At 38.0% G+C, this 21,770-nt stretch overlaps 1 protein-coding gene across 3 annotated transcripts in view; it reads left to right on the top strand.

The window, feature by feature from the left end:
• Positions 1-127: 127 nt before the first annotated feature.
• LOC145977841 (mediator of RNA polymerase II transcription subunit 25-like) overlaps positions 128-21,770 on the top strand; it is a 74,611-nt gene continuing 52,968 nt past the window's right edge. For 2 of the 3 annotated variants that reach the window (XM_083110174.1, XM_083110166.1), the window contains exons 1-6: positions 128-356; positions 9,058-9,208; positions 16,097-16,142; positions 16,496-16,620; positions 20,157-20,376; positions 21,429-21,574. In XM_083110174.1, coding sequence (XP_082966300.1) covers positions 9,087-9,208; positions 16,097-16,142; positions 16,496-16,620; positions 20,157-20,376; positions 21,429-21,574 — 659 coding nt within the window. In that variant the 5' untranslated portion in view covers positions 128-356; positions 9,058-9,086. Of the gene's footprint in view, positions 357-9,053; positions 9,209-16,096; positions 16,143-16,495; positions 16,621-20,156; positions 20,377-21,428; positions 21,575-21,770 lie in introns of all 3 variants that reach the window. The other variant, XM_083110169.1, reaches the window with a different exon arrangement.

The following is a 21,770-nucleotide window of genomic DNA, read 5'->3' as shown; positions in this document are numbered from 1 at the left end:
TCCAGCAACTATCGTTTTCAAGAAAAACAATGGGCAAATATAAAGTGAATGAGGCTGAGGGGAATATTTTACAAAGTAAGGGGAATTTGTAAAATTCGTGACAAGACAACACTGCTGAAAACAGATTTGGCTGTTATAAAGTTCGCCGACTGCTGAAGGAACACTTCTGCTTGATACTTCTATCCACAAGTGGTACTTTTTGTAGTGTTGTTACTATCGGAAACAAGCCAGAAGTAACGTGATGAATTGTAAAGCTGTTAAATAAGTTAGAAATAGTACTTGACCGAATGTGTTTGACGTCACCGTTAATACATGAAGCCTAGGATTGAAACTCGGTGTGCATAACCAGAAAGTAGGTTTGTGTTCTTACCTCCGCTAACAGTATAATTAACAGGGGTGGAAAATAGTAATGTCAGTAAAATCCATTTTTCTTTTGGTGTGTGTAATTTGTATGTGTTTCTTGAAATTGGTCAATACAGTTTGTATTTGTAACTGCAATTGTCATATTTATGTTAATGCATTGGATTTGATTGATTGAGTTGGTGTTTTAAGTCCACTTTATGCACAGTTAGCCTAATCGGTACTGGATACTATCATAGTATGGGGGTAACACCTATAAATCATATATTTCGCACTTTTTTACATTGGTAACGTACTATTTTGGAATGCGGAACATTTCCTAAGGTGAAATAATGCATTTCTAACTAAGATAATGTCTATTTCTTACAGTTACGAGTACTTACTGTTACTTGTTATTTCGATTCTGTAACACATTATGGCGGGCGATAGCGTACTGGTTCAGGGCGCGACTGTTACTTGTTATTTCGATTCTGTAACACATTATGGCAGGCGATAGTTACAAGCGGTGAGGGGCATGAAGAAGAAGAAGAAGAAGAAGGCAGGCGATAGCGTACTGGTTCAGGGCGCGTTGTGCCAGTGTTTTGTCGATTTATGCATTGTTGCAACCTCGTTCACCGGAAAATACCTACTTTCGTGCCCGGATTTGAAATTATGCTAATACCTCACAAACCATTGACGTTAGCCCCACAAACCATTCACGTTAGCCCCAAAAACCATTTTCCGTAAGGTTAAGTTAGGTTAGGCAAGCTTAGTTAAAAAAAAAATACTCGACATGTCATGTTCTAGTGAAAACCCTGCGAGTTTGAGACACTGACTACAGGGTTATGTCATCTAACACACGGAACATTGTACGGCTAGAATGTACAATATAGAGAAAGTCTCCAATTTCGTTAATTTTCGGTATACTAACTAATTTTGGCCTCCTAATCACTAATCTGTTGTAAAAAACCGGGGGTCACGTCTGGAAATTGTACATTTTGATGAAAAATTGTTCGTTAGCACCAAAAACCATCCACGGGTAGCCCCACAAACCATTGACGTTAGCCCCAAAAACCATCCACGGGTAGCCCCACAAACCATTGACGTTAGCCCCATAAACCATCCACGGGTAGCCCCACGAACCATTCACACGAGGTTAGGTTAGGCCTGTTAGGTTAGGTTCCATTAGCACTCATTTCACCCCTACATTCATCGAATAAATAGGGATCGTACTAGAATTGAACATCATAAATCATTTTCTTGTAAAACAACGGCGTGGTTGGACACAATGACAGGATATTACATTTTTGTTCGTAAAACTACGCATATACACCTATATATATAAAAAATTCAATCGGCTTTTTTTCAAATTTTCAGACGTGACCCCCGGTTTCTTTCAACAGATTCGTGATTAGGAGGTCAAAATTAGTTAGTATACCGAAAATTAACAAAATTGGAGACTTTCTCTATATTGTAAATTCGCTCCCATTGTACTCTAGTGCAGAAAGCAAATGGCGGGAGCAGAAACAGCATGTCGGACAGAGATTTTCACATAAAACAACATGTATTCGCATTAAAATGTATCAAAACTACATTCACGAACTTCCACAACGCTACAGAAAATGGTTTCCATAAGTACTTTCTCCTGTAAATTTAAAGAAATCCGTCATCCCTATACTATAATGTTACCCGGGACTGGATCTACAGTTTATAGTGGGATTCAAACCTGGGATCCCTTTATAAGGCGACGGTGCTACCACTACACCATCAGGGAGGCCTTAATGCATTGGAGGAGGGGGTGTCGAAACCATAACATTTACGGCTGTATTGCATTGTATTAGGAACAATATTTTAACTAAGCTTGCCAAACCTAACCTTACCGGAAATGGTTCATGGGGTTATCCGTGAATGGATTGTGGAGCACTAGCTTCCTCACTGCGCAAGATGCCATTTTTGTAGAAGAACGCTCGAACACCATTGCGAAACTTACTTCTAATCGAAGTCCGCATTCAACATGCTCTTCTACCTCGTTCAAGTAACGCAGCAACAATTAATGCTCTGGAAGTAACGGAGGAACAGTGTGGTAATGCTGTAGACATCAAAATGAATACTGAACGTCACTTGTTCATATCATCAAACATGGTTCCTATGTTTCTGTATGGAGAATGATCGCAGTAATAAACATAATTTTGCAACATATATAGGCTTGCTCTCTCGCTCTCTAGAGAGAGAGAGAGAGAGAGAGAGAGAGAGAGAGAGAGGCGTAAGTGTACAATTTACAAGTGACCCCCAAATCTTAAACTCCAGGACTGCATATTTAGTGAGTATAAGAAGTAGGAAAGAAATTGGAGACTTTCTCTGTATTCTTACCTTTAATTCCGAACTAATTATGACATGCAGACATTTTAAAACATTGGGTAACAGTTAGATATTGCGGAAACACATTTCTTCAAATTTACAGGAGAAAAGATGGGAAAGTACTTACAAAATTGAGTTCCTGTGGACTTTCGGAAGCTGGGAATAGTGTTTTTTCCATTCGTGCAACTTATTCAGTCGGTAAATAATGTAATTTTCAACATTCATGTATCTCCGTTGCACGATAGTTTGTGCCATCATTACCGTCGACTACGTGAATCAAATGTTCCGTGCGTTCGATTATGTAACCCCCCCTGTCGGTGTAGCAACCACGCGGTAGTTTTACAAGATGAGGTGTGAGCAGTTTTTTTTTTTTTTTCCAATTTAACACTATAACGACGGCTGCAATGACTATATGTTATTGTTGGATTGGGTCTATTCAACCCGGGGAAATATACTTTTTTTCAGGCGTTCAAATTTTCTAATTTATATCAATGGCTGAAAATAATGTTTCAGGTTATTTATTAATGACATTTAACCATTTACATGTTTCTAATGTGTAACATGTTTTACAAAAGAAATTTAAACATTGAATAACATATGTTATAAAGAAACCCTTGAGTTTTGATTATAATAGTTTTCTTACATTTGGAACATTTTTATCATACGTCCAGTTTTCATTAATGATTTGTAAGATTTTACATATTTTTATTATCTACTTTTTGTCAAGAATAACTTACAACATCGATTAACATGTGTTACATAGAACACGTGAATGCTGAGTACAAACATTTGCATACATTTCGAGTGCACTGTTCTTGTTTTCCGATCGATTTTTGACGGACAAATAAAACACCTCCTTCTGGATTGCTTCTGTACACCTTGCTCTTCAATTGAACATCCGTTGGTTTGCTCGTCCATTACTAGTTTGCCACTGTACCTTTCCCAGGTACTGCAAGAATCTTCTACGTCTACCCGATTTGGCTCCCAATTCTTACGGCTGTACTGTTTGGTACAAAACAAATGCATTTAGTGCACTGAAGTCAATCATGTCACGAAATATAACCATGGCCATCTCCGAGCTTTGCGTTTCACACTGTAGTTTTGTACCATTTTGTGTTATTAGCTGTGCTGTGAAAGCATCGATTTTCGGCTGTTCATGGAAAGTAGAAAGTAGAATCACCACCTTGTTCTTCTTGGGACAATATGATGCTATCATTAGATCATCTTGAAATCCAAACAAAGTGGAGCAACACACTCGCTGTTTTGTGGCAGTAAACTCAGGCGGCAGATCTCCTTTGTTCTTTCGCATCGTGCCGACCAGAGTAAGTTTCTTGGCAAGTAGGTCCCTTGCAAGATATACACTCGTGAAGAAATTATGGGACGTGATGTTTCTTCCACTACCTTCGATTTCCTTCACTACTCTCTCTACTTGATTTTTCTCTCTTTTAACTCCAGCTTCCTTTCCTTTGTAGATTTGAGCCTTCAAAACAGAAGCTGTTTGAGAATCACAAATCAGCCACAGCTTGATTTCGTATTGACCAGATTTCGACGGCATGCACTGTCTAAAAGGGCATCACCCTCTAAAATTGACCAGTTGTTCGTATACAGTCATGATGCAATCAGGAATGTATGCTTCTCGGAAGTAAACAGTCCAAGTCTCGAATACATCTCTTATAGGTTCGAGCTTACCTGGAGACTAGACACGAGACCTAAGCTTTCGTGTATTTGGTACGCGAGCCATTGTATTTCTTCAATTATACACAAGAACTCGTGAGAACGAACAAATTCATCATCCAAACTACAAACTACTACGAGATGCTCTGCACCAAATAAAGTGTGCATGCAGATTTGTTCAGAAAGTTCTGGTAAATGCGGCACCTTTGCTTTGAAACCAACAAACTGAAATAACCAACAATAGTTATGCAGACTATGGTCGACAAACAAAAAAATCCTTTTCTGCAGTATCTCTCTGCAACTTAAGATATTTGTTTTTCCTGGATAAACTGAACAGGCAAAGGGTACTGTATAAAATTTCAATTGATTGATTTGTTTTATTTTACTTCGCGGTTTGTGCCTCTTGGCTAATTTGCGAAGATGGGGATCAGTGATGAAATGATGAAATTGATGAATGGACATTTACAAAGAACCTTGCCGAGGGGGATTCGAACCCGGGACCATTGATGTCACAGTGTGATGTGCTAACCACTCAGCCACGGGGTCCAGGAATACGCTTTACAAGGTTGTGACTATCCTTGAAAAGTCACAGGGGCGAAGAGGGATATTTCTGCAGTAGAAAAAATAGGCCTATATATTTAGAAATTAAAATTGGCCTAAAGGACCCTTCCGTCCGCAACGCGAGTAATACATTTTCTGACCAAACTTAAAAAATAACCAAAGATTACAATAAATTATTTCAAAGGCCTTCGAAATTGACGAAAAGTCACGGAAGAAGAACACATTCATTTGCAGCATTAGAAAATTAGACAGGTATAAAAATTTAAACTGGCCCTTACCTTCTGTGAATGGTTTGTGGATTAAAAGCCATAATTTTTCAGTTAATAAGTGTAAGTGTAGCAACCACGCGGTAGTTTTACAAGATGACTTGTGAGCATTTTTTTTTTCCAATTCAATTTTCTATGTTTGCCTAACCTAACCTTCCATGAATGGTTTGTGGATCAATTTTCGCTTAAAAACCTTTTGTGAATAGTTTGTGCGGCATTTATTGGTTCCTAAGTTTGGAAACACTGCATATCAGCTGACGATAGACGTGAGTCAAGATTTGGCCGCCAATTAGCAACGACCAATAAATATGTATAATGTTAAAAATAATGCTTTTTTCATTGAAAAAAACATAATCCCAAGTTGAAAAATGTTCCGCTATGCATATGAGGTAAGTAGAAATGAAATTAATTTGAAAATAAACTAATTAAATGTGTTTTCGTTATATCTAACTAGTACCAAACATTGTTCGATATCTATTATTTTCGGCTCAAGTTCCTTTTGTTTTATTGCGATTTCATCATTCTACGAATGGAATTTTAAATATTACGAATATGATGTGAATTCCAAGAACGAAGGTGAAGGTGTGCTGAGAACGAAACATTTAATTATGATAGGGAAAAATAACATGAAAACTCAGATGAAAGTAATGTATGCGTATGAACATCCAGGATACAGTTTAGCCAAGGTATTAGTAAAACGGGTTAGGAAAGTGAATGAAGTCACCCGGTTCAGCGTTAAATACTCCTTGGAAGTTAAAAAAAGCTATTGAATAGTTAGAACTGCAAAAATAGGATGAAATTAGCAGTTTCGACGTGGTTAATTTTTATCCGAGTGTACCCAGGGAAAAAGCCGCTGATTGCCTACAGAGATGGTTATTAGAAAAAGGGGTCGATATTTTAATAGCATGGAGTATGTTAGGTAGTTCACTCTGGTAACCGGATATAACTACTTCTATGTTAACGATAAGATATATAGGCAGATAGAAGGGTTGGCAATGGGAAATCCGGTATCAGAGCCAGCATTTTTATGCATTGCATAGAAAAGGCGGCCCTGGAGCAAGTAGGGGATGATTTTACGGGAGATACGTTGATCACATTCTAATAATAGGCAAGAAGGGAGGGCTAAATATGGTATTTGAAGGATTAGGAAAGCAAGACAAACGGATCAAATTTACTACGGAAAAACCTTGTTGACGATAAGATTAATTTCTTAGATCTTATTATTAAAAAAATGGGTAAGAGAATAAGAATGGGGGTATACCATAAACAGTTAGCCGGGGACCTGTACATTAATAAAAAAATGGAACACCCAGGGAGGATTAAAACGAACGTATTCCTTAATTTCTTCATTAGGGCAGGAAGATTATATAGTGGAGAGGAGGAAAGAGAAAATGAAGTAGAATGGATAATGGAAGTAGGAAGAAAAATGGTTTTAAGAACCACAAAATTAAAAGAATACTGAGAAATGTGCAGAAAATTGTCAATAGATAGACAAACGTAGATAAGAATGAGAAAACAATGAGGGAGGTAGAAAAAGTGTGGAGAAGGTTAGTTTTGTTGGGATTCCGTACTTTAAAGCGGGTATCGGAAAAAAATTGAGAAAACAGTAAGATAATATGGGATTATGTGTTGAAGGCCCCCCAGAATATAGAGAAACATTTCACAGAATATAAAAAGGGAGAGAAAGGAAAAGGAAGCCTCGAGGAATCTAAAGGTGTATACAAAATTAAATGTGAATGTGGCAAAGAGTACATCGGACAAACAGGAAGAAACATGCATTTAAGATGGGGGTGACATTCGAGAAGGAGTCCCCAAAACTGGGTTATCCGCACATATAATCATGAGCAGGCATAGACTCATAAAAAGAAGAGGTTATCAGAAAAGAAAAAAAAAAAAAAAAGAAATTTTTTTAACATAATTGTATCTATAAATATATTTAAAATTTCTGTGTTAACTGTATTTTTGTTTTGTCATACAAGAAAGACCTTTGATGATGTGTTCATGTGTACTAATGATGTGTTCGTGTGTACAGAAGAAAAAAAATTGTCAATATATTATTCTCAGTGAAGCAATATATGTATGATCAAATGGGGATCATGGGCACTAATGGGTTAAAGTGGCGAGTTTTATGAAAACTTCTTGTGTGCAAGAAAAATACAGGACTTTTAACTTGCATGCCGCAGTTTCCTAACTGTACAACGTTGCACTCCTGCCAAAGGATATGCTCTCCGTAGCTCCGCCCGATATCGCTTCTAAAACCGTGCATCGTATAGTCTACGATACTTACTGTCGCTTGTCAATGGAGAATAATAATAATAAAGGTAATTAAATTATTTTTCAACATGAATAACTTTTTTTTTTTCAACTCCAGACAGTGCTCATTATACTTTTAGAAGGTTCAAATTTCGTGTGACAATGATTTACAAAATTCTATTCACAGCAGCAAGACCACATACAGATAATTGCTAATACTTAGGTTCAGGGCATTAGTTTTCCTCTTCCAGAACATTTTAATCAAAAGGATTTTCTGGTTGTAAAGAAATCTTCCAGAATTTTTCTCTCAAAACTTCATGATTCCATCTCCCCATTGTCATGCCTCGCACATGTATCCAGGACATACATTTCATTTAACCTATTCAGCTCCTTTCTCTTCACAATTGTAATTTGGGTTTTGTTTCAAGATTTTCACAAACTCTAAGGAGAGTCTAAGGAAAGTGTTTAGAATAATGGTAAAGAGTGTGAAAGTAAGTTTGGAGGAACCGGTGTGCATATTTGAGATTCACAGGAAATATTATTTTGTTCAAAAGGTAACTGAAAAATATATTCCAGAAGTGACCCATGTGAAAATCATATATGTATGATGTGACATTAGAACATATTACTCAAAACTGGCTGGAATTTGGCCAGGTAAAGCCTCACATTAAGCCATGGTGGCTACTCACCAGGAATTCCTTGAATTCTGGGAATTATGCATGAATTATTGGCTCCGAGAATTCTGTGTGAATTTTTCTCTGTAGACGTGAACAATTGCAACTTTTATTAATCCAAATCCCATTGAATTTATACATATTTATTAATGCCCTGAGGCAAGTTTTTCACAGATTAGCTTTTATTTTTTTTTATCAAGGAAGGAAAATAAATTAAAGCTGTGTGGAAAATTAAACTGAATACTTTCATTCCCTGTTTAAGAATTATCTATCTGACAGGTGGAATATTATTGCAAGATAAGATAGCTTTAAGTTGATTAGGTTGAAATTCTTATATACAATTAACAATATGTTTGAGACATGTTTGTAGATGTATTTTGAGTATGAGTACGTGAAATGTCAAGTGTAATCTATGCACCTTAAATTACATATTTTAAATACATATAACGTTTAATTGAAGTAGAATTGTTAGATACACTGGAATTGCACGGACCCTTTATATTGTTAATATATTTGTATGTGCATGTGCGTGTGGGTGGTGAGAGGCGATATTGAAATAGAGAAAACATCTGCTTGTACCCTTGAATTTTGGGAAAGTTCACCTTGAAAACTGTGAATTATGCTTGAATTTTATGATGGTCCTAAAGTGACTACCCTGTGAGCCCACAGTACCAAGGTTATCCCTATTGTCCTCCCTGCAGGGATATTGCTGACATCACCCACCCCAAGCATCAAATTTGTGATACCATGACAAATTATTTACAAATTATCAGTCAACTACATGTGCACAGGTGCCAAAACCCTCCGACTACAGTAAAGAATGATATATTTCCCAGGGAGCATGCCATAAGTGTGACATCACAGAGAAATGCTTTACTTTGAATTACCCAAACATCTAATTTTACTCAACTCTCCATTGTTCTTTCAGGTAGCTTGAAGAAAGGATATTAACTAAATTAAGATGGTTGTTGGACCTGGAGAAATTGGTTTGTTAGCTGATGTTGTGTTCGTTATAGAAGGGACTGCTATAAATGGAGCATACTTAAATGACATGAAAACTAATTATGTAGTTCCTACACTTGAGTGAGTATTTTGGTTTAATTATCTTTTAGTCATAGTTTTCATGGTGTGCAATAATAGCCATTGTCAGAAGAAACAAGTAATTGTGATTCTTAGGCATGGATTTTGTGCCATGAGCAATGTAATGTGTATGTCTATCTTTCTCTTCTCTCTCTCTCTCTCTCTCTCTATATATATATATATATATATATATATATATATATATCTGTGTGTGTGTGTGTGTAATTATTTGAGTTCAATCCTGTCTCTTGGAGTTCTGGAGTTTACTGAGATACGTTTGGTAGAGAAAATTTGAAGAAAATTCATAAAATATTTCTTTCACATGAACATGTAAGAAATTCAGAAAGTTAATGGAGAGCTTGTATTGTGATATAAATTTTACTCATTTTTCAACAATATTCCAGTATGTCTTACAAAGCTGGATTGTGGTTCTGATTATGTAATTATTTTCTCACGTTGTACAGGAGTGTGAGAAATATGTTTAAAATACTGAAAATGATTTTGGAATTAAGCTTGAAGGTCAAGTAAACTAACTTATTATTATACTATATTAATCTGTGAGGAATTATATACAGGGTGAGTCAGAAATATGGCTACTTGTTTGATCGCATCATGTGATGACAGTATTGTGGCTATGGGAAAGTGAGATAGTGCAGTTGTGCAGTTCTTCAAATTGAAGAACAGTACACAACATATTAACCTGATTCAATTTATTATCTTAACCCATAATGGGCATCATGCCAGATTGTAACGCAAAGGGCATGGCATTGTCCCGTGGACCACCGAATTGAATTTACCAATTTCACGAGTTATCGAAACATTAGAAAACCTTTTCACAAGTTATCGTGTGTTTTGGACCTTCTTTATGGAATTATTATAATATCACATCCACTATTTCCGTTATTGCCATTTTTAGTGCTCAGTTCATGTAACGCTACAAAAATCTGTTATGTATCATTAACGGCTGTATAAATACATTTTCATATGACTAAGATACAAAAAATGCTTTTGTTGTTCAATTATCACAGAACATACATGCAGTTACCCAAAGAAAACAAAATCACATAAAAGAAATCACACAAAAAGAATTTCTGCACAATGTCAAAATGAGTGAAAGAAGTGCATTGATTGTACAAGGGTTGATCAAATGAAAAGGTACAAAACGACACTGTCGGTGTAAATGAATACTTTACAGAGGCTGTTCAGCGTATATTTGACCAAACGCGAGTCCTACCCCCTGCACTCAGAATGAACTCACCCAACCTTGGTCGGGCATGTTTATCAGTGTAGTGTGTGAGCTGTAAAATAGTGGCAGTGTTTTCTCACTGGGCTGAAAATCCCGCTCAAACTGAGCCACTTTTGGGAGGAGTACGTGTGTAACTTTTCCAAGTGTTTGCATTTTCTTGCTTGGCCGAAAATGCTGCCAAAACTGAGTCGCTTTTGGGAAGGTTATGTTGTAGCCCTTTATGACGCAAAGTTCAGTGTGTCAATGATCAGGAAGTAGTATAAGAGCAAGGATTGTGATGTTAGTTTGACTTTATACAAGAATGTGATCGTCAAGTATAAGGATTGCATGGCCCCAGCGTTCAGTTCTCCAACAAAGGGGACGAGAACATGGCCGTGCACACAAGCCACCACAAGTATGCAGGCGAAACTTCGCAGAATGGCCATGCAACAGAATCCTCCGACCCAAAGACAGATGACCAATCATCTAAATATATCTTTGGAAACTGTTAACCACACCTTGCACCTGCTTGGTGGTGGCTTGTGTGCACGGCCGTGTTCTTGTCCCCTTTGTTGGAGAACCGAACGCTGGGGCCATGCAATCCATAAACTTGACAATCACATTCTTGAATAAAGTCAAACTAACGTCACAATTCTTGCTCTTACACTACTTCCTGATGATTGCATCATAAATTGCTACAACATAACCCTTCCAAAAGCGACTCAGTTTTGGCAGCATTTTCGGCCAAGCAAGAAAACACAAAACACTTGGAAAAGTTATGCAACGTACTCCTCCCAAAAGTGGCTCAGTTTGGGTGGTATTTTCAGCCCAGTGAGAAAACACAACCACTCTTTTACAGCTCACGCACTATACTGACAAATGTGCCCGACCAAGGTTGGGTGAGTTCATTCTGAGTGCAGGGGGAAGGACTCGCGTTTGGTCAAATATACGCTGAACAGCCTCTGTAAAGTATTCATTTACACCGACAGTGTCGTTTTGTACCTTTTCATTTGATCAACCCTTGTACAATCAATGCACTTCTTTCACTCATTTTGACTTTGTGCAGAAATTCTTTTTGTGTGATTTCTTTTATGTGATTTTGTTTTCTTTGGGTAACTGCACGTATGTTCTGTGATAATTGAACAACAAAAGCATTTTTTGTATCTTAGTCATATGAAAATGTATTTATACAGCCGTGGCGAAGGCGCAGGGGGAAGAATCGCGTTTGGTCAAACATACGCTGAACAGCCTCTGTATTCAAAGTATCCTCCATAGGCCTGAGCACATTGATCCCATTGATGAAGGAGCCGAATTATTCCTTTTTCCCAGAATTCCTTTGGCCGTGATGCGACCCAGTCCTTCACAGCATCCTTGAGTTCATCGTCCGAGGTGAAGCGCTTTCCTTTGAGATGCTTTTTCAGGGGACCAAACACATGGAAGTCACAGGGGGATAAGTCCGGACTGTAGGGCGGATGGTCTAGCTGCTCCCACTTGAACCTGGCCAGTTCTGGGTGTGTGACCCTGAAGACGTGTGGACGTGCGTTATCATGGAGCAGAACCACACCCTCCATGAGCAGCCCCGGTCGTTTGATCTTGATGGACCTGCGTAGGCTGTGGAGTGTCTCACAGTACACATCAGAGTTAATGGTTCGTCTGTGTTCAAGGAATTCCACAAGTAGCGGACCTTGCACATCAACAGTCGAATTTGCCAATGTTAACGCCATCCTGTCCGAACACACACTGCCGCGTCACTTGGACGGCGCTCAGTATCGGAGCCTCTGCTCTCTCCTGCGCATGCCCGTTCCCCTGCATGCTCCGATGCCGCGTGACGACTCCAATCGCACCCCTACATATCACGCTACGTTCTCCCATCGCGGCATCAGTATTATATAAACGATTCCGTTGTTACGACGTTTCGTACCTTTTCATTTGATCAACCCTTGTAGTAATAGTCAGTGGAAATAAATGCTTCATTATCACTTTGATCAGACTCCACATCTGATAATGCACTTTCACTTCCAACTTCTTCAAGTGTAGCAAGGATATTTCCAACAAAAGATGGATCATCAACTTAGATCCTTGCACAAGTTTGTGCACCGAAAGTGTTACACAAAGGGTGCTGCATGGTCCATGAGACCCACTAGTGTCTATTGCTCTGAAACTAAAAATCAGTGAGGGAAGCCTGTGGGTCACATAATATACCAAAATATGAAGCTACCGAAAAGGAGAGCTAAGTGCTTGTTGCTTCCGAGACTGAGAGCGTTGTTCTAGGCAGCAGTAGGTATTTGATATTCAATCGATTTTTTGATATCGATTGAATATCGATATCTACAATATTGAGATCGACTGTACCGAAAATACCAACTGACCACACCGATATCGACGATCTCAACAATACCGAGACATCTAAAGCTCTCATTTTGAAGTTTCAATTGTAGTGTCATCTAGGAGAATCAGAGAATCGTGTTGTTCTTTGATGGATGTGGAAATAGGAGTCCCATAACACAATGCAGTCTGAGTTCATAACCACACTAATCGAGGAACTGAAAATATGCTAGCTTGAATGGTGCTGTTGCATTCTTTACGTACACGTTAAGTCAGCACAAGGCTGTTTATCGTGACAAGTATAGCGCTCACCGCTGGACAGATCTGGGGAGGTAAATGTTAAGACATTGCCTCTGATTATCATGGAAAGCAAATACATGCAACAACCAATAAAAAGAGTAATATTCCTACTTTATGGAACTTGCTGGTTACCCATGTGTGCCCAAGTATAGGAGTGGTATCTATGCGAAACAAGATGGCACTTGGCAAAGACTTGGTCCCAAGCTGTAAATGACTGTCTCGTTCTTGGTCTCACCTCGAGTTAGTATAAACAACATATACAGCTTGCGACAGCACAAACTATTTTGTAATAACATTTTTCTGTTTCATATTTTGTTTCAACTTTTCGAGCAGTGACAGCTCTAGAAGAGGGCAGGGGCGAATGCACCCTCCCCCCACCCACTGTCATCCAGTCTTCCTCCCCCTAGCAAATATGAAAACTGATTGGTTTTGAAGTTTTATAAATGCACCCCCCAAAGAAAATAACATTCCCGCCACTCTGCCTCTCCACTCATTATTCTGGCTTCGGCACTGGTTTTCCACAGATTTCCGACGAGAGTTCCACACTTGAGTGTATCGAATGTTCGTTTTTCTTATCAAAGCTCGATAAAGGGAAAGTCTATAATTACAATTGTGCTTGAATATGAGCATGGAGAAGTTCAGACCTACAGAATCGTGAGGTGATGGCGAAACTGACCAGGGGCGAATGTAAATCCTATAAGTTTTTTTTTTTTTGGTTTAGTAATGTTTACTATGGATAAGTACCGTTGTGGCAATTTGACTTGAACTTACTTATTTTTTAGAACATACATTGTAAAAATCATCCACAATCTTCCACGCTGCATAAATCACATCCCACTTCCTCAGTTCTATGAAAGAAAAGACATAGTTCCCGAATCGCTCACCAGATGGCTGCACCCAGGTGAGGCATGAATGTAACACGCCATCTAGCGGATGACCTCACCCTCGCTTTGCACAAAGACGTCGCTGTTTCACTCGTTTCGCCAGTCCACGACTTGGAGTTGATTGGAACAGGTACGCCGAGCTAGGCAGTACACGCAGAAACCATGGAGCGAACATCGTTTGAATAACAACCATATTTGAACAGTGTTGGGTTGCGAAAGAATACGAGTTATGGAAGGGCTTACCCGTACGTGCACTAATATGGATATTTATTGGAGTGATGAAGGACTATGGTTTGCCGAGAATTAACGAGCACACCGTTAAGAAGAAACTTCGAGTTGGTTGAACATGCCGAACTTGACAACCGGAAGACGTGCCTTCTACACCACGTGGGAGATGGAAGCCAGTCTGTAAAAGTATGCTGCTGATGGGTCTAGTGTACAGCGCAAATGCCGTTACTAGACTAGACTAATAAGCAGGTATGAGTGGTGAATTTATTATCAACCAAAATTGTCAAAAAAGGCAAAAATGCGATTAATGATTTTGACTGTGTACATGTTGGTTTGTCGAGTTAAATGACTCAAACTTTGTTTGCATAACTTATTTTGTGAATTATGAGCAATTGTGACGAGTAGTTGAGGACGCGATGTTAACTGTGACGTAAAATGAACCAAAATTGATGAATTAAGATTTATATTTGTGGCGAACCACAATAGTGAACTGGAAACTTAATATAACAATCGTCAATTGAATCGTCAAAATGAAGAAACGTTATTGCAGATTACAGCATGTTTAAGTTAGTTGATGCCAGAAAAGGGAAAATTGCAATATCACTACGTCCCTTTTTACAATCTGTAAAATTCCCAATTGCTCACCCAATATGCCATTACGTTAATGACTGTGCATAGCCACAATGTTTAGATTGACCCATTTGCATTTATTCTTAGTTTTGCTGGTCAGAACAAGATGATTAATTTTTCCATCACTTTTTGTTGTTATTCCATTTAATTTGAAGCTAGGAGCAATTATTTGTATTTTATTAGGTGGATGAATTGGGTATAATATTACGTCTTTTTTGTTTGAGAATTATTATTTTTTTAATTATAAAATAATATACTATGTATTAAGGGGAATGTGGTTTCTTCCTTATTTGTCTTCGTGGGGCTCAATTATTAGTTCATTTATTATTGGTGGGGGATATATTAAATCTATTGATTGCGGATGAAGTGAGTTGCTCGGCGGACAGGGGGGTGTATGGATATATAAGGAGTGGTTCTTTAAGTATTCAATTAATTCATACTAATTATTTTAATATTTATTTTATATTTTCATTTTTAATAGTAATTTTATTAATAATTTATGTGTTTATGTATCTTATAAATAAAGCATGACATTGAAGATCAGCCAACCAGTTACAGGGTGACGTGTGGTCAGCACGACGTACCCCCAGTCGTTGTAGGTTTCCATGACCGGGTGACGCTACTCATTCATGGCTCCCCAATTTCCTCACGATGGTGGGTGGCCACTGGTTCCATACACAGGTTGAAATCTCTGGAGAAAAGTTGTTATGCTTCTCGCAGGAGATTCAAACCTGTGTGCGTCTCGTAGCCAGAGTCCAAAGCATGATGCCTTAAACTGCACGGCCATGGTGCGGCACTGAGTAAGATAAACTGATGGATTGAAAGTGTTGCCGAAGCATTTTAATATATTTCTATTAAAAATATGTTTTGAAGAGATGATCATTGGTGTAAGAATGAAAGTTCATTTAGTTAGTAGGATTTTATAAAATTGTAATTTTACAACTCTAGCAGTATGTAAAACTCAATTGAAGAGTTTGTTTAATTTTTTAGAGCCTAATTTTATACTTTTGAAGCCCTTTTTATGTGCTTAAAACTTGATTTTTTTTAGCCTAAAATTCCTAGTTGTAGTGATGCAACTCAGCATTGAAATTTTGCCACTTCCAATAACCCGAAACCACAAATTTTTTAACCTAATTCATAAATGTATGTTGCAAAAATTGGATTTTCAATACATCATTTTAGTCATGTGTTTTATTTTGTACAATAAACTCTGTGTCAAAATTTCTGTTCTGCCAGTTGGGACAAGAACTTAATTGAAAAATGTGTCTTTCTTTAATAGTTCCTTTCTTCTTTTTTCAGATTTTTCAGCCAAGGCTCTCTTGAGGATAAAGACTATGTGTCTGAGGTACGTATTTAAGAGGATGATTTTTTACTTGTACTTTTTAGTTTAGAGGACACATATGAATCATAGATGCAGAGAAAAATAATCCGTTTTTACCAACCAACCTGCTAAGTATAATCAGTCAAAATCATTTGTTATTTTTTAACACACAATGATTCAACTTTTCACATGATGCTTTTCTTTGAGTCAGATGGCACATTCACTTGCAGTATTGTCTTTTGAAACAGTTACTTAAACTTGTATATCAAATTTTAAGTTAGATTAGTCCAAATCCTTACCAACTACAAGCATTCATGTATTTATGTATGTGTGTTGTTAGACCAGTGTTATGATTTTTGATTTGTTTAATTCCATAGAGTAACAGCACGTTGTATGCTGTTGTAACATACCAAGCTGCTGATTGTTTGCCCTGTCGAAGCAGTGATTGTTATGGACCATATTCAAATCCACAGAAGCTTCTTACCTTAATGGACAGATTAGAGTAAGTTTAAATATGTGATTTGTTAACATAGTTCAAAAGTAGGAATTTTAGCTTTCTTGGTGACGTGATTCGAACAGGTGTTCTCAGGTTACCAGAAGCTAGCGCTGATTTAACCTGGCTGGTAACCCGAGAACACCTGTTCGAACATGGTTCAAATTTTGTTTCTAGTTATGCATGAGTATCATTTCTGGGATATATTTTATTAAATACATAAAGTAATTGGGCCGATGCAATTGAGTTTATTTCTCATATTTACCAGTGTACTCATGTGAAACCTATTTTCTAACACAGGGGTGGCCCACCCAGGCCATGTGTGCTCCTTGGTGGCATACTGGTATTTTGTAAGTCACAATATACTGTATATAAATATAATAACATATAAATTATCAGTACAACATAAAAAGAAAATATCTTTTATAAAATACCTAAAAGTACTTGCGTTGGTGAGTATATGATTTCCGTGACACTACGTTTCGGGATGTAACTACTCCCTTCATCAGGTAAATAGGCTATGCCAATTTAATTATACCATTGGCTGCGTCAAACAAGACATGGATCAAGAGGTATGGTAAAAATGGATAAAAAGGTTCAACTATGATGTATGGCAGCTGCACATGTGTAGGTGCCTTATTCCTACCATTACGTTGGAATCCCAATGCAAAAATCGGTAAAAACAGTCAAAACAAATTTTTTAAACACGTTAAAAACACTTTTCCAGAAGTGAACGTTTTTTACATTTTTGCCATACCTCTTGATCCATGTCTTGTTTGACGCAGCCAATGGTATAATTAAATTGACATAGCCTATCTACCTCATGAAGAGAGTAGTTACATCCCGAAACGTGGTTTCACGGAAATCATATACTTACCAACGTAAGTACTTTTAGGTATTTTATAAAATATTTTTCTTTTTATATTGTACTGATAATTTATGATACTTGAGTAAGTCGCACCTGCATCAATATTAATATAATAACATATGGAACATTGAACTAAGCATGTTGATATTGACATTTAAATACATGTAAGAAATTTTTCATTCATTCAGCATTCAATTTCCAGAGGACATAACACTACTCTTCCCCCTTCTGGATAAACTCAAACAGTATGACTCCCTCCCTCATTCTTTTTTTGAAGATTACTACTCTCACTCTGCCTGTTATTTTGATTGCCCGTGAGATACACCTCTTCTTTCAAATTATTTAAATTTTTATAACTTCTAACAGCTGTGAAAAGTGGGGGATTATGTTAAGGTGGGGTGGAACATGGTGTACTGCAGGTTTGCCATCTTTATACTAACAGAATCAACCACTCAAGACTCGTCTCTACTCAAATATTATGGTGGAGCACTGGCTCCCGATTTATTACTCACTGACTTCCTGGAAAGCTTAAATGTCTTATTACAAAAACTGTTTCTCATTTTAAGTTTCTTTTTTCTTTATTGTGGCATTCCAGCTTTTCTTCTATATTTTGCCATGTGCCCAAAATTTGCTTGAAAGTTTTGCTACATGATTTAGCCATATCATAGGCATTTGAAATACCTCATAGGAGATTCAAACTGGAATTATATAAGCTTATATTTGTTATAGAAATCAAACTTTTTCCTTCCCATGTTCTAGTACAGTCGAACCTTGATTTAAAATTCCTGAATTTTACATTTTAATTTTTCCACCTTAGTACCCTGAGTAACTTTGGGTAACTGCACGTATGTTCTGTGATAATTGAACAACAAAAGCATTTTTTGTATCTTAGTCATATGAAAATGTATTTATACAGCCGTGGCGAAGGCGCAGGGGGAAGAATCGCGTTTGGTCAAACATACGCTGAACAGCCTCTGTATTCAAAGTATCCTCCATAGGCCTGAGCACATTGATCCCATTGATGAAGGAGCCGAATTATTCCTTTTTCCCAGAATTCCTTTGGCCGTGATGCGACCCAGTCCTTCACAGCATCCTTGAGTTCATCGTCCGAGGTGAAGCGCTTTCCTTTGAGATGCTTTTTCAGGGGACCAAACACATGGAAGTCACAGGGGGATAAGTCCGGACTGTAGGGCGGATGGTCTAGCTGCTCCCACTTGAACCTGGCCAGTTCTGGGTGTGTGACCCTGAAGACGTGTGGACGTGCGTTATCATGGAGCAGAACCACACCCTCCATGAGCAGCCCCGGTCGTTTGATCTTGATGGACCTGCGTAGGCTGTGGAGTGTCTCACAGTACACATCAGAGTTAATGGTTCGTCTGTGTTCAAGGAATTCCACAAGTAGCGGACCTTGCACATCAACAGTCGAATTTGCCAATGTTAACGCCATCCTGTCCGAACACACACTGCCGCGTCACTTGGACGGCGCTCAGTATCGGAGCCTCTGCTCTCTCCTGCGCATGCCCGTTCCTCTGCATGCTCCGATGCCGCGTGACGACTCCAATCGCACCCCTACATATCACGCTACGTTCTCCCATCGCGGCATCAGTATTATATAAACGATTCTGTTGTTACGACGTTTCGTACCTTTTCATTTGATCAACCCTTGTAGTAATAGTCAGTGGAAATAAATGCTTCATTATCACTTTGATCAGACTCCACATCTGATAATGCACTTTCACTTCCAACTTCTTCAAGTGTAGCAAGGATATTTCCAACAAAAGATGGATCATCAACTTAGATCCTTGCACAAGTTTGTGCACCGAAAGTGTTACACAAAGGGTGCTGCATGGTCCATGAGACCCACTAGTGTCTATTGCTCTGAAACTAAAAATCAGTGAGGGAAGCCTGTGGGTCACATAATATACCAAAATATGAAGCTACCGAAAAGGAGAGCTAAGTGCTTGTTGCTTCCGAGACTGAGAGCGTTGTTCTAGGCAGCAGTAGGTATTTGATATTCAATCGATTTTTTGATATCGATTGAATATCGATATCTACAATATTGAGATCGACTGTACCGAAAATACCAACTGACCACACCGATATCGACGATCTCAACAATACCGAGACATCTAAAGCTCTCATTTTGAAGTTTCAATTGTAGTGTCATCTAGGAGAATCAGAGAATCGTGTTGTTCTTTGATGGATGTGGAAATAGGAGTCCCATAACACAATGCAGTCTGAGTTCATAACCACACTAATCGAGGAACTGAAAATATGCTAGCTTGAATGGTGCTGTTGCATTCTTTACGTACACGTTAAGTCAGCACAAGGCTGTTTATCGTGACAAGTATAGCGCTCACCGCTGGACAGATCTGGGGAGGTAAATGTTAAGACATTGCCTCTGATTATCATGGAAAGCAAATACATGCAACAACCAATAAAAAGAGTAATATTCCTACTTTATGGAACTTGCTGGTTACCCATGTGTGCCCAAGTATAGGAGTGGTATCTATGCGAAACAAGATGGAGAAAAGTAAAATTGAGATTCCACTGTATTATTATTATTATTATTATTATTATTGTATTGCTCTTACTGAAAACTTTTACTTAATGCATACATAGTGTTACCATGTGGATCGTTTTCATATGTTGACAATATTTATTCTCATTCGTGAAGGTTGGTTGGAGGGAAGGGGGAATCCCATGCCAACATTGCTGAAGGATTAGCTACTGCACTTGAGTGCTTTGAAGATCTCCAACAGAAACGTGAACCAAATGTTCTACCACAGAAACACTGCATTTTGGTATGCAATTCTCCTCCATATCAGTTACCAGCTATGGAGTCACCCAATTTCTCTGGACATACTGTGGAAGAGCTTGCTGGCCTTTTATTAGAGGTAGGTTGTGTTTATTTATCAAAGTACAGCACATGCTTGTTCTATAGGATGGATCGAAATTAAATTGTGCCCAAAATGTAGGAAAATACAAAAATTACAATATTTTGGCTACCAACAAACATGTATTTTTAAGGTTGTTACTCTATGGTAACATGTTTTACAGACTATATTAATCTTATTTCAGTGTTTTTATTGTGTATTGCTTATGTAAGTGAACAGTTGTTCAGCTCTTTGCCAGTTTCGTTGCTTAGAAACACTTTCTGTTGTCACATGATTCATGATTGAATGTGGAGAGAGAGTTTTCAAGTCAACCAATCAATTAATTCTCTGTAGTCAGAAGCTTCAAAATTAAGATCAGGGGGCTGGAAAGTTTGCACAGTTTTACCATTTGAAGGTTGGTTCCTGTATTGTAACACCCTTCTGAATGGTAGCTCTTTTACATGTATACATTCATCCATTGCCCCTCCGAACAACATATATTCAGTGTGTGCAAACAGAGGACCAGTGTGGTATGCTACAACAGAAGAAGAAGAGACCATTCCGTAAAGAATGGTGCAAAACATGCATTTGCTAGATATAATTGGTCCTGCACTTTATTTATTCTGTCCTCTGTAGTGAAGTCATCAACATAACATGTTACATGCCAGATATCCCAGGTTCAAACCCTGGATAACACATGGATGTATCATCATCAAGTTCATCATTCATCCTCATTCCAAGCAATCAAGGAGTCCCGGATGTGATACCAGGTGGAGGCACATAGTGGTTCCGATTCCACTCTAAACTGTAGGTTCAGTCCCAATTAGCCTTACTGTGCATCAAGTGGAATTAAAACACCAACTCAATCAATCAGTCAATCGTCCCAAGCAACATACAGTAACCTTTCAGGAGATCAAAAACTCAATGTATGTGAAAATTGTTGGGAAACTATGTTAACAACTGCTAACAACCTCAACAGTGTGAATAACAGTGTGCAGTAAAATCCAATGTAATATAGGAACATAAAATTGTGGTTATGGGTTTGATATATTTTTCTTTTTGTTCAATTTCAGAGAGGTATCCACTTGTCCATACTCTCCCCTAGAAAAATACCAGTTCTTTTCAAACTATATGAGAAAGCAGGGGGAGATCTTCAAACATCACAGACAAAAAATTATGCCAAGGATCTAAGACATTTGGTATTATTGAAAGGATACAGGTAAAGCATCTTTTCAATTCTAGTATGTAGGAGGAGAGATTTGTTGCAAATGGAAATTCATTTCTAAACAAAAATGGACTGAATTCTGGATTCAGGTTTCCTATGTTGAATGTTTTTGTTATTATGGTGAATAAAATCTCAAATTTTGATCATAATAGGCATATTCATAATCACCCATAGGAAATACAAGGGCTGT

This window comes from Lepisma saccharinum, chromosome 1 (genome assembly GCF_977018435.1).
Source record: "Lepisma saccharinum chromosome 1, izLepSacc3.1, whole genome shotgun sequence".
Classification (NCBI taxonomy): Eukaryota; Metazoa; Arthropoda; class Insecta; order Zygentoma; family Lepismatidae; genus Lepisma; species Lepisma saccharinum.
Note: the sequence above shows the minus strand (reverse complement) of the source record. Positions and strands in the feature narration are given on the sequence as shown.